General features: G+C 50.7%; 1 protein-coding gene across 1 annotated transcript; it reads left to right on the top strand.

Moving 5' to 3' along the window:
* The first annotated feature begins 7,612 nt into the window (after window positions 1–7,612).
* LOC130578175 (ADP-ribosylhydrolase ARH1-like) lies at window positions 7,613–10,920 on the top strand. The gene is made up of 7 exons (XM_057374078.1): window positions 7,613–7,623; window positions 7,690–7,913; window positions 8,614–8,712; window positions 8,785–8,890; window positions 9,505–9,584; window positions 9,655–9,838; window positions 10,295–10,920. Exons 1-7 carry the CDS (start codon window positions 7,613–7,615, stop codon window positions 10,665–10,667), a joined length of 1,077 nt encoding a protein of 358 aa, XP_057230061.1. The 3' UTR covers window positions 10,668–10,920.
* The last annotated feature ends 1,969 nt before the right edge of the window (window positions 10,921–12,889 follow it).

Below are 12,889 nucleotides of genomic sequence, written 5' to 3'. Positions count from 1 at the left end.
GCCTGAAGGAAAGATAACTCTTTTTTTCTCCAGGTGCTCAGATTTGAAAATTAGAGAAATGGTGGCTTCCTCACCAGCACCATCATATGCCCATTCCATCCTCAGTCAGGCAGAGGCCAGCAGTGAGCAGGCAGGTTCTCCAGTACCACCAAGTCTGCCTGGTAGGATTAAGGTGATGCATGGTCAGAGGAACAGTGCCAGGGAGAGGGCCCGGAGCAGATCCCCACACTGGGGCAATGATCTCTGCAGATGGATTGGGAACAGCAGCAACTACGACAATCTAACAGGAAAGAAGAGGAAGAGAACTAATCCTTTAGGACATGACCATGCTCCCAGGGATGACACAGCTCCAGGGCCCTCCAACAGGATCTGCCAGCAGGCACTTGTACCAAGTCTTGCTTGGATGCAAACCTTGCCAATACAGAGAGAGCTGGGCAGATCTTCATGGCAGGACTATGATCTCTGGAGACAGGTTGTGGAGATSACGAAGTCTCACCAGTCAGTGAGGAGGTCTGAGCATCCCAGAGTTGCACGTCAGACAAACACAGCATGATGAGGGCAGACTTTCAGCCTGGATGATGCAGCAGCACAACATCTGAAACAAACARAAACCAACTTGTTTGGAATCAACAGGCAGAAAAGCCAAAGCCAGAATTAAAACCTCCTGTTGGCCTGTGGAGGACCAGACCTAAGCATGTTTTGGCTCAAACATTCTGACTGTTACAACAGGAAAGGTCATTGGAGAAGACAGTACTGCAGAGGTGGGGCTGCACTGTTGTGAGACAAATTCCTGCTCTGCTTTGACACTGGAATCTAACTGGACACTGGAAATCTAACTGGACACTGGAATCTAATCAGCTGAAATAGCTGGCTGTGCATGTATGAACAAAACAGCTGAAAAAATTTAGTCTATGTAGGAAGTATGCACCAAGTTAACTATAAAAAGAAGCCAGTTGGCTCTTTTTCCTCTTTCTCTTTGGCTTTGCCTTGCAACCCCAGCTCCAGACCATCCATTCTAGAACCAACATGGGATCTGTGAACTGGTGATAAGCTTTCTCTCTCTCCCTTTTCTGTCTTTATTTCTCTKCTCCCTTGTTTTGTCTGGGCAAAGCATGGCTATGGTTTTCCACCCTGTGCTCCATACTGAAGTTTGTTGTGGGAGTCAGGASCTCATGGAAGTGTGTTGTGGCTTGTTAGCCAGCACTTTTGAGGAGCTTSTTGTGGGAGTTGAGAACTTATTGAAGTGTACTGTATGAAATTAAGGCTTATCAGCCACCACTCGGGGAAGCCTATTATAGAATTTAAGGGCTTGTTAGGCAACATCTTTTGAGTCTAAATATTAGGCAGAGTTCTGCCTAAAAGAGCATAAGTTATGGCAACAATAAAACATAAAGAATTCCCTGACATATCATTCGGTGTCTTTGCTCAGCCTGATGACAATTTACAATGAACATCATACCTCTCACTGGTGGGTTGTGGCATGGTCTTGTATGAATAATTTATAGAGTATTTCCTTCTTCCTCATTTTTGAGGCAGATGATGGAAATACCCACTGTGTGATTTTGTGTGATGGGATTTTGAAAGCTGYATGCTTGCATGTGCTCATCTAGCAATTTGTTGTTTTTAAATATGGAGCTCAAGTCGCTTGAAGGGACATGGGCTGGGTAAGTCACTAGTGACTGAAAAGGGCTGGATGGCCAGGCCCTGAGGGTACTACTTAGCAGCACGAAGAGTAGTATGGAGCCAGGAACAAATGGTGTCTCCCAAGGGTCAGGGATTGACTTAGTCTTTCTTAACTAATGGTCTGGATGCTGGGGCAGAGAGAAGCTCAGCAAGCTGGCAGATGACAGCATACCAGGAGGAGTGGTGCTTAGGCTAGGGAACTTGCACCATGAGTGGTGATAAGGACAGATTGTCAACCTGGATGAGGGAGGAGCAGATGATCTGACTTCTGCAATGCCAGAGAGGAAGAAGAGGAATGCAGGAAGTACCAAAAGTGCCCTAATAGGGATCAGTTTGCACAAAGTGCACCAGCAGACTACCCTGACTTTCCTCTGAGTGCTGCCTCCAGTAAGGAAGCACTTAGGCATTACAGAAACTTGGAAACCTCTGCCAGCTGGTCACTCATCCACAATGAGGTTTGGACATGAAGAACGTGAGGCTTTGAGCCTTAAATGAGATGTTTGTACCTTGAAATAAGGCTTTGGACCATAAACCAACAGACTTAACGTGCAGAAGCAAGGCTTATGTTTCTAATGATGGTGCTTTCTTCCCTAAAAGAGGGCTCTGGACCCTCCATTTAGTGGTTTGGGACACTCAGGGTGTGTCTTGGACAAGTAAAAACAACAGACTTGGCACTAAAAATGCTGCTTTGGGGTATAAAAAGGAGGCTCATGGTGCTTGGCCTGGGTGACTTTGTAGAAGTCTGAATTGTCACTGTAGACATTGTGTAGCGATGTCTTTAAGCGATGTCTTTACTCATTTTCCTGCTTAAGAGTTATGGGAATATGACTGGGGGCAAAAAGTCAATGGTACAGGAATTACTGGGGAAAATACATGGCTACTCCCTGGAGGGAACACAATCAACAAACCCAGCACACACAATACAGTCYAATGGGAATTAAACAGAGGGTGCAGTGGAGTGGAGACCCCTGCCAGGGAGGGGACTCAGTGGTACTTCTAGCTGATCATATGCACAGCACCTGAAAGTCAAGGAATATGAACTGTTGTTGAACCAGCAACTGTGGCAAAATCAGTCCCCTTGGTTTGATGCACTTCCCCATCCCAARGTTATCTCASGTCTATACTGAGATATCCASTCATAYATCTCATACTGAGATATCCACTAATCTGAGATATCCACTCCCAAGGTACAACTGCCCCTCACCRAATAAGATGTACAACTGRAGTCACTCAAGCTYCACCTAAGTGTAAAGAAATAGTGTTGAAGTGAGTTAAGAATGGRGAGAATTTAGGGATCAATCAACAGGCTGAACCTGTCTCTCCCCATAGGCGYCCATTGGATAAGAACCACATTCTATGTACACTCAATGATTTTCTCAAGACAACTTTTGTCATGGATTACAACTTGTCTGTATATTACTTTGATTTAGTATATCAWGTTGAATATGGTTTCRCAGTCAGATACTGCTGYGGATAAATAAAACCTTATAAAACAAGGGGCTTGTTACCCTTGTAAAATTCTTGCTCTCTCCTATTTGGCTAACCAGAGAAGGATTCTGGGAATGATTCAGCTAAACTAGAGGTGGAAAACCTCTAACCATGGAAAGCAAGTAATAGAGCTAGTGAGAGCTCACACTGTGGTATGTTGTGGTTGGTTCTAACCATCACATGTTCCTAACGTGATTTACGGTGGTTGGCTAAGACACTTCATTGTGCTTCACAGGAATGTAAACCCATAACAAGCTAACGGTTTAAAAAACCCTGGATTTTTGCAATAAACATCTTTGCATACCAATGTGGAGTCCGTGCCTCACATCGCTGCTGGATACTATCACCAGCAATACGAAAACCTTAATCTGTCATAATGTTATTAATAACATTAATAACCACTGCTAAACTCTTCCTTTAAAGATACTGTATCCTAAAATATTTTCTTCCTGTTCTGCAATTGCAAAGGTACTTGAAGTAAGAGATTTTTCCCTAAGTAACAATAAACAGACAGGAGGAYTAGGGAATTTTAATAATGTCACTTCTGACTTGTTAAATCTCATACTGCTAGATTYAGCCCATCTATCCAGCCTGTCCAGGTYCCTCTGCAGGGCCCTCCTGCCCTCCAGCAGATTGACACTCGCTCCCAACTTGATGTCAGCTGTAAATTTACTGATGGAGGAATTAAACCCCTCATCCAGATCATCARTAAAGATATTAAACAGGACAGGGCCCAACACTGRTTCCCTAGGGGACACYGCTGGTTACTGGCTGCCATCTGGATGTGTGCCATTCACCACTACTCTCYAGGCCCAGTCATCTGGCCAGTTCTTGACCCAGTGAAGAGTGAAAATGTCCATGCCATCTTTTCCAGGAGGATGCTGTGTGAGGTGGTKTCACAGGCTTTGCCACAGTCCAGGTAGACAATGTCCACAGCYTTCYCTGTGTCCACCAGGCAGGTCACCTGATCATAAAAGGAGATCAGGTTGGTCAGGCAGGTCCTGCCCCTGCTAAATCCATGTTGGCTGGGTCTGACCCCTTGGCCATCCTGTAGATGCCATGTGATGGCACTCAAGAGGATCTGTTCCATAATCTTACTGGCACTGRTGTCAGGCTGACAGGCCTGCAGTTTCCCAGATGTTCCTTCTGGCCCTTCTTGTAGGTGGATGTCACATTGGCCAACCCCCTCCAGTCATCTGGGTCTGCCCCAGTGAGCCAGGACTGATGATGAACAATGGAGAGTGGCTTTGCAAGCTCATCTACCAGTTCCTTTCTCACCTAGGATGGATCCCAGCCGGTCCCATAGACCTGTGTGCATCTGAGAGGTTCAGCAGGTCTCTAACTGCTTCTTCCTGAATTACAGGGGGGTTATTTTGCACCCTGACCCCATCCACCAGCTCAGGTCAGTGCCCTGAGCACGACCTGTCTTACTGATGAAAACTGAGGCAAAGAGGGTATTAAGTACCTCTGCCTTTTCCTCATCTTCACTTATGGGATTCCCTTCCCCACCTAATAATGAATGGAGGTTGTCCTTGCTCCTCCTTTTGCAATTAATGTATTTATAAAAATGCTTGTTATTATTCTTCACAAAAGTGGCCCCATTAGCTTCTAATTGGGTTTTTGCCTCCCTAATTATTTTCCTATATGATGCAGCCACATCCTTAAACATTTCCTGAKWTGCCTGCCCCTYTTTSCAAAGGTGATACATCCTCTTTTTCTCCCTTAGTTCCTTTAGAAGTTCCATGYTTATCCAGGCCAGTTKTCTTCCCTGAYRGCTTGTCTTTYRGCACRTAGGGACAGCCTGCTTCTGCACCCTCAAGATTACTTTTTTGAAGTGTCCATCCTTACTGKACCCCTTTGTTTTTAAGAGCTGYTTCCCAAAGAAACTTTCCAAATCAGCTTCTTGAAAAGGCCAAAGTCTGCTCTTCCAGTGTGGAAGTTTTGGTGGTGCCCCTCCTTGTTTCACCAATTATTCAGAATTCTATTATTTCATGATCATCAAGCTGGAGGTTAAGATGCAAACAGTAAACTTGCCTTCAGAACCAAACCCTGTCTGAGGTGTCACTTGAATTCCTGTAGACTGTGACCAAGCAAGAAAGAACAGGGGTTTGGTTGTTTTTTTTTTTTTTCTTAAACTGGGACAAGAGCCAAATTGCCTGAAAAGAAGGCTTTGGAGAGGAAAAACCCTGMTTGGAACTCACAAAAAGAGAATTTGTGAACTGAAGCAGATTCTTTGGACACTAAAAATGAGACTTTGTAACCTAAAAAGAGCTGATTAGGAAGCCAAAACTAAGACCTTGGGAAGAAAACATGCGATTTAGAAGCATCTCAACGTAGTTTTGTAGCCTAAACAGGATTTCTGTCTGACACATGAGTGTTTGGACCCAGCAGATGAAATTGTGCACTAAAAGAAGCAACAGGTAATAAAAGAGAGGCTGGGAGCCAAAAATTAGAATTTTGGCCTGAAAACAGAGGCTTTAGGCATAAAAAAAAAATAATTGGTGAGATGCTAGAAATGACCTTGTGGACCMTGCAATGGAGGTGAACCTCTCTGGCCTCAAGAAGTAAAGCTTCTGTGCTGCCTAGAGCAGTTTAGCCACTCCAGTGGAAGCTTTGAGTGGTAAAAGAGGGCTTTGGATCCTCCAAAAGAAGGTTTGGGTCTTTAAAGGAGGGTTTGGAGCCCTAAAAATTGAACTTTGAAAATGCAGAGTTTGAACCCTGAAGCTCAGTTTTGTGGCCTCAAAGGATGCTTTGTTGCCACAAATTAAGGCTTTGCCCCTAAAAAGAGGTCTTTGGGAGCTTAAAATAAGCTTTGAGCCCACCAAGTTTCAGACAGAATACAAAAGAGGAGGCTTTAGTCCCTGACAGGGGGGTTTTGGGAGCCCTAGCCCCAACCTGTGCAGTTTGGGGGTGTTGTAGCCCCATCTCATGGTGTTTGGGGTCCCATCCCCCTGGCTTGGTGCTGGTCTACGGGGTTTGGGGGTGCCCTGTCCCTGACCCACACGCTCCAGAGCTTCCTTTGTTGGGTCCTGAACCCCCTCTTCTCAGTATGGCAGGATGACACCTCCATTTCTGTGTGTCCAGACAAAAAAACCTCTGAAACATCACTTTTTGTCCTCCCAAGTGTTGGCTTTTAAAAATTTTCCCAGCATGACAATGGATTTTAAACCCATYATTCACATTTTTTATTACTAACCATTCCCCTTCCAGATTTCTACCAACAGATCAAAGATTTGTGCCTCATTTGCCATCATTTGGGCCCAAAACCAAGACRAAACCTTGGTGCTGGAGAGCAGGATTCGCTATGACATGGACCTGGCCTGAGCTGTGTTTCCCCACTCAGAAACATGGAACTTTGAACTGCTTGTGCAGGACCCAGGCCAGAACAGATTAAGGAGAGGCTCAGGACYGGGTTTTTGCCCCATCATAGCAAAATAAACATGAGGAAATATTTGGCAGAACTATAATTCCTCGGCCATGCTTTTTCTCTCTTCTGGGGCTGCTGAACCCCAGTCCCCTGTGCCCTAAATCCTTTGGAGGCCTCTGGCCCCCTCAGAGGGTCCTTTTTGCATTTCCATCAGGCCCTTTATGTGCCTGGGTGCCCCTTTTGGTGCCTCCCTGYCCCTTTTGGGGTATCCCTCATTTCCCTTTGAATGTTTCCCAGGCCCCTTAGAGTCTCCTCCAGGTTTCTCCACGCCCACCTGGTTATCCCAAACCCTCTTTGGGTACAGACCACTTCCATCTCCCCTCCATTCCGCTCTGGCTGCTCTTCAGAGCCCCCCAGTCCCCCGTGATGTCCTTTGGGGCCCCCTGGAGCCTCTTGAAAGGAATGAGAAGGGAGTGTCTTTACAAACAGACTCTGACTCGGTGAGATAAGGCTGATATTGGGAGATAGAAAGAAACAATAGGAGGGATTTGCATAGGAATTCTACTSATTGGCTTACCCCAGTCTATGTTAATAGACTACCTGAGCAGAGACACAGAGATGGATATTGAAAGGGGGCAATGTATGATAGAAGGGGGGTTTTCATCAGGCGTTTTGGGGAGCCTGAACCTCTCAAGTACCTCAGCCAATGGGGAAAGAGAGAGGGAACTGCAGCCGGGAAATTGGGATAAAAGGAGGCTGCGTCCTCTATGAATTTGAGAGACCCCATGGGAAATGCCCATGACCTCTCCCTTTATTCATGAATAAATTTACGGGACTCCTCTGTCTCCTTTTTGGACATAAACCTCTGGTGCTTGTGGATTAATTTTCCTAACACTCTCTTGCCCTCTGCCTCCCCCACCAGGATGTGCCTGGAGTCCCTCCCTGCTTCTCCCCTTCACTGTGGGGGCAGTAGCCTGTACCCCACATCCCTGGGGTGTTCTGGTCCCCTTAAGGGCCCCTGGCCAGCACTGGCCCCRTGCCCTGAGCCTGACAGGCATTCACAGCTGCTCCACCATGGAGGAGACGTGAGTGTGCTGGGGTCCCTGGGGTCCCGCTGCCGCTGGCGCTCCCTGAACCCTCTGTTCCCSCAGGGTGCCCGCAGTGGAAGCCTACGAGGCGGCCATGGTGCTGAGCGGGGTGGGGGATGCGCTGGGGTACCGTGCAGGCCGCTGGGAATACTGCACCTCCGGCCCCCAGATCCACGCTGAGCTGGCCCAGCTGGGGGGGCTGGCAGCCATCACCCTCGAGCCCCCGGAGTGGCCTGTCAGCGATGACACCGTCCTGCACCTCGCCACCGCYGAGGGCCTGGCCACAGGTGGGGACACTCCATGACACCCCAGTGACRGAAGGGAGGGGTCCCTGGGTTGGGGTCCCTATTGTACCCCAGGCTGGCACTGAAGGGGGGCTGTCCTCAATATATCCCCAGGCTGCATGGTGGGTGTCTGGGGTGCAGCTGGTAATCCCTTACAGCCCTCAGCAGTATCGGAGAGGTCCCCATTATACCCCTGACTCAAACTGGAGGGTACTGGGAGGGGCTTTGGGAGGCCCTTGTCCAGCTCTGGAGGGGGCTTTGGGGCATCTTAATTCCACCTCTCATCCTCCTTTTAGGGGTTTCCAGTGAGGCTTGGGGGGATGTGTGTCTTATTTCTTCTGGGTGGGGGTGGGCTGGGGAATGTGTGTGTGTCTGTCTGTGTCTATGTTYTTTCCCTCATTTATGTGCACTTTCCTCCCATATTGTGTGCTGGCAATGGAGACATTTCTTCTTCCCTGGGAACCTGGCAGGGTACCCCTTTCTCACTCAATTTGGGGTGCTCAGGAGGATTCCTCATTTCTCCACAGAACTTGCCCTGCTTCCCCTCCAGTTTTGGGGTATCTGTGGGGCTGTGTTCCCTTTCCCTACATTTTTGGRGGYGGTCCCTTCARTTTTGGGGGCTGCATGGRGCCTCTCCCACCCTCCYTCCTTCYCCTCCGTGCCAGTYTGGGTAACCCAGTTGTGTCTTCACMCCCSTGCACAGGCCTGGAGGGGGAACCCCTCCTGCAGGAGCTGGCCCACCGCTATGTGGCTGCCATGGGGGACATGGAGGGACGCAAGCCCGGACCCAGCAGCATCCTAGGTGAGCAGGGCCCAAGGATCTCGGGGAGAGGCAGCGGGGCTCAGGTAATCTCATACCCCCCTGTCCTCCCAGGCACCTCACAGCTGCGACCAGGGGAGCCCGAGGGTTACCGCATCCCCTTCAACCCCTCCGGCACTGGCTGCGGGGCAGCCATGCGCAGCCTGGCCATCGGCCTCAGGTGGGGACAGGGACACTGAAGGACATGTGGGGACAGGGATGTAGTTATCAGAGCTGGGGGAATGGGGACAGGGTGGGGACAGGGATGTGGGGGTGTCAGAATGGGTGGATGTGGGACACAGGGATGCCACACGAGGACACAGGGAGGGACAGGGACATGGGGGACACGGGATGGGGATAAAGGGGTGTTGGAGACCTGGGGGAGTGGGGACATGAGGATGTTGGGGCTGGGGAAATGGGAGTGTCAGAGCTGTAGGGATGAGGACACAAAGGGATGGGAGTAGGGTAAGAGGGACATGAGGGTTTCAGAGTGCGGGTAACAGGGACACAGTGCAGTGGGGACATGGGGTTGGTAGAGCTGGAGAGGACAAGGTCAAGGGCTTGGGGACATGTGGTGCTGGAGCTGGGAGGTCAAGCACAAAGAACGTGGGGACAACAACAAGAAAGAGGGACACAGGTCAAAGAGCAGCTGAGAATGGGGCATGGAAGTGATGGGGCTAGGAGAATGGGCAGAGCAGAGACAAGGACAGCAGGGCAAGGGTGGTGGTGTGGGAATGGGGATGAGGCCAGAAACACAGGACTAGGGGAGTGGGGACTGGTCTGATGCCAGTGCAGGTACCCGCATGCCTGGGAGCTGCCGACTCTGATCCGGGTGAGCATCGAGAGCGGGCGCATGACCCACCACCACCCCACTGGTGAGTGCCAGACTGGTGGGGGAGGGCAGAAGGGGATACCAGAACCCCGCTGAAGCCCCTGTGCCCACAGGGTACCTTGGAGCACTGGCAGTGGCCCTCTTTGGGGCACTGGGGATTCGAGGGGAGCCCCCAGAGYGCTGGGGGGCTGAGCTGCTGCGGGTGCTGCCCCTGGCCTGGGACTACGTGGAGAGCACCAAGGTGGCCGTGGAGGACAATGCTGCTGCCTGGCCGTTCTTTGGGGAGGCGTGGCACCGGTGAGGGGCACTGTGAGGGTTCTGGGGGGACRCTGGTGGTACAAGGAGGGGCTGGGAAGGATACTGAGAAGACAGCTAGGCTCTCTGCCAGTCCTGGCAGTACRTCACACTGGTGTCACTGCTGACCCTGATGCCCAGTCCACCGGGTTGGCATTGCCCATCCTGCCCCTGCTGCACTCAGTGTCCCTTGTGTCCCTGCCAGAGGTGCCATCCTTGGGGACTGTGACCTTTGTGTCCCTGGGGTTCCTGGGGTTTTCTTGGTGTTACTGGTGTCCCCACTGTGCCCACTGCCATGCTGCCCCCCAGGTTTCCTGATGGTCCCCAGTGTACCCACAGGTATCTGGGGTCACAGGGGCTGCAGGACAGCCACAGCCCAGTGACCCAGTGTCACTGGTTACCCCATTGTCTGGTGACACCAGTGTCCCCAGTGACCTCAGCGTCCCCATGTCTCTGCAGGTACCTGGACTCTCGTGGGCTCCTGGATGGTCGTGGCCCGCCGCAGGTTCCATCCCTCCCCTCCCCAGCTGAGCGGGACACAGAGTATCTAGGCTGGGCACTGGATGGATGGGCAGGGCGTAGTGGCCATGACGCACCCATGGTGGCCTTGGAGGCCCTGCTGGCAGCTGGTGGGTGCTGGGAAGACCTGTGTGCCAGGGCAGTGCTGCATGGYGGGGACAGTGACTCGACAGGGACCATTGCTGCTGGGTGCTGGGGGCTGCAGCATGGGCTCACGTCCATCCCCCCAGGGCTGCACTGCCRTCTGGAGCACCGCAGGCGGCTGCGGGATGCTGCCCACCAGCTGCACGCGCTGGCCTGGGGGGGACGATGAGCCCCGCTCTGTCCCTGGTATCACTGACTGTCCCTCTCAAAGGAAAGCTCCTGTGGGTTGCCAGGAGGGGCTTGGGAGTCAACAGGCCTGAGGGTAGCCTTGGAGACCCTTGGGTGAAGAAGGGYCCTTCAATGTGTGTTGGGGTCCAAGGCAAGCCCCAGGGAGACCACCACAGCTGTGTCCAGTTGGCCTTTTAGTCCTCCCCATTTASAGACCCCAGAACCTGCCCAAGGAACTTCAGTCACCCCCACAGTAAAAAAAGTATCATCTCAAAGTCACTCTGGGTCTGGATTTGTGCTCTGCACCTCTTGTCCTGCCTCTGCCAGTGTTGAAATCACACCTGGGTGGGACACTCTGCAGCCAAACCTGCTCCAAGCTGAGCAGCTCAGGCTTCCACAGCCCCTGCAAYAGACTCCCAGCCATCAGGTGTGCCCAGAGGTCATTCATCAGCTGGTTCACAGCTTCTTCATCTCTCCTGTACTGGGACCCAGGGCTTGGACCCAGTGTTCTAAAGGTGGGCTTGCCAGTGCTGAGTGGAGAAGGAGCATACAACCCCACGGCCACCTGCCTCTGAGTGCCACCCAGGACTGCCTTTGAACCCTGCTGCTCAGTCACTTTAGTGTGGTCCACAGCCACAGGATCCCTCAAAGTGAGAGAGAGCAGCCCCCAGCGGGATGAGCACCTAGGGTTAACAACCCCCTGAGGGGTGAGCCCAAGATGTGATGGGTCTAAAGGGCAAAGCATTGCAGATCTGGTGAGCCCAGTGCTCATCACTCCAAGGATGATGGGACCAAGGAATAATGGGCCCCAATGATAAAAACCAGACAGGGTGGTGGACCCCAGGGTTAACATCCCCCCAGGATCGATCACCCCCAAGGGTGATGAACCACAAAGTTAAAACCATAAGGGTGATAGATTTAGAGATGCTTTAGTAAAAACTCCCTCATTCTTAGGGTTGGAACCTGAATCTCAGTGACAAAAAAAACCACTCAATGTTTAGATGCCAAACCACAATTTCAAGGTCCAAAGCATTATTCTTCAGATTCAACACCAAGTTTTTCAAGTGCGAACCCTTATTTATATAATGCAATCCTCAAAAATATGGAAAACAGYATCACTCTTTAATTACCAAAGCCTACACTTGGGAGATGAAATAGTCAATTAAAGGTCCAAAGTGACATTTTCATGCTACAAAACCACATTTATACATTCCAAGGTTTATGCTTTTTAAGCTCATGTGAAGCCTCTGAGGCCTTATTTAGAGGGCTCATTGTGTCATTTTGATGGCCCCAAGTCTGATCTGGAAAGTTCAAAGCCTCTTTTGTAGAGTCCCAAGGCTCATTTTTTTGCTCCAGACAATCCTTTTAGGTTCCAAAGCCTCCCTCTCAGGAGGTGAGGATTCAGTCTGCTATTTGGTGAGCTCAAAGCCACCTTTTAAGCCTCCTTAGACCKATTTCCTCATGCACATATGAGTAAAGCAGGTCCTGAGCCACTCTGGTCAGGGTGAGTGGCCGTTTCCTTCTCTGTGATAGTGTGAGTGTCCTCTCCTTTACACTAGGAAGCAGGTCAGCAGTCCAGTTACTGGTKGCTCTGCTTTCAGAGCTTTTTGTCAAGTTGGTGTATTTCTACCTCTCAGCTGGGACATTTCAGAGAGGGAGCTTCAGGTTTTAAGGGCTGCAGTGGCCAGCTCCAACAGTTCTTCCTGCACAAGGTGGTACAAGTACATCATTTGCCCAGAAAAGTGGGGGAGTCTCCGTGGCCCAGGAACATGGCCTGTGGTTCCTCTCACCCTTCCCAGAAAGCAAGAAGCCATGCCAGAAAGGCCCCACTGAAGGACAAACAGGACTCATATAAGTATGGTGTCACTTCTGGTATGTGGCACTGTACCCCTGGGCTGATTGCTGTTGCTGGAAACCCCTGGATGCCCTCAAACTGCTTCTGCCCCGATTCCAGCATGGSTTTTTTGGCAGGGGRAAAGGAAGGAGAGGACTTGGCATCTCATCTGCCAGAGCTCACCAAGGGTCCCCATTGTGCCATCATGGGTACTCATAATGCTGTCAGTGTCACCCACTGCACWGACAGACCCACCTGCCTGAGAAGGGCTGCTGGGAGTCCCAATGGCAGTTTGGAGGTGTGCTACAGAGTTCTGTATTTGCTCTCCTCCCCCATGTTTTGTGGGCCCCAACCTCCTGCAACGTTCACGGAGTATCTGAAGCCTTGGG

The sequence above is a fragment of the Malurus melanocephalus genome, unplaced genomic scaffold, assembly GCF_030028575.1.
Source record: "Malurus melanocephalus ecotype Western Australia unplaced genomic scaffold, MMel_1.1 scaffold_215, whole genome shotgun sequence".
Classification (NCBI taxonomy): domain Eukaryota; kingdom Metazoa; phylum Chordata; class Aves; order Passeriformes; family Maluridae; genus Malurus; species Malurus melanocephalus.
Note: the sequence above shows the minus strand (reverse complement) of the source record. Positions and strands in the feature narration are given on the sequence as shown.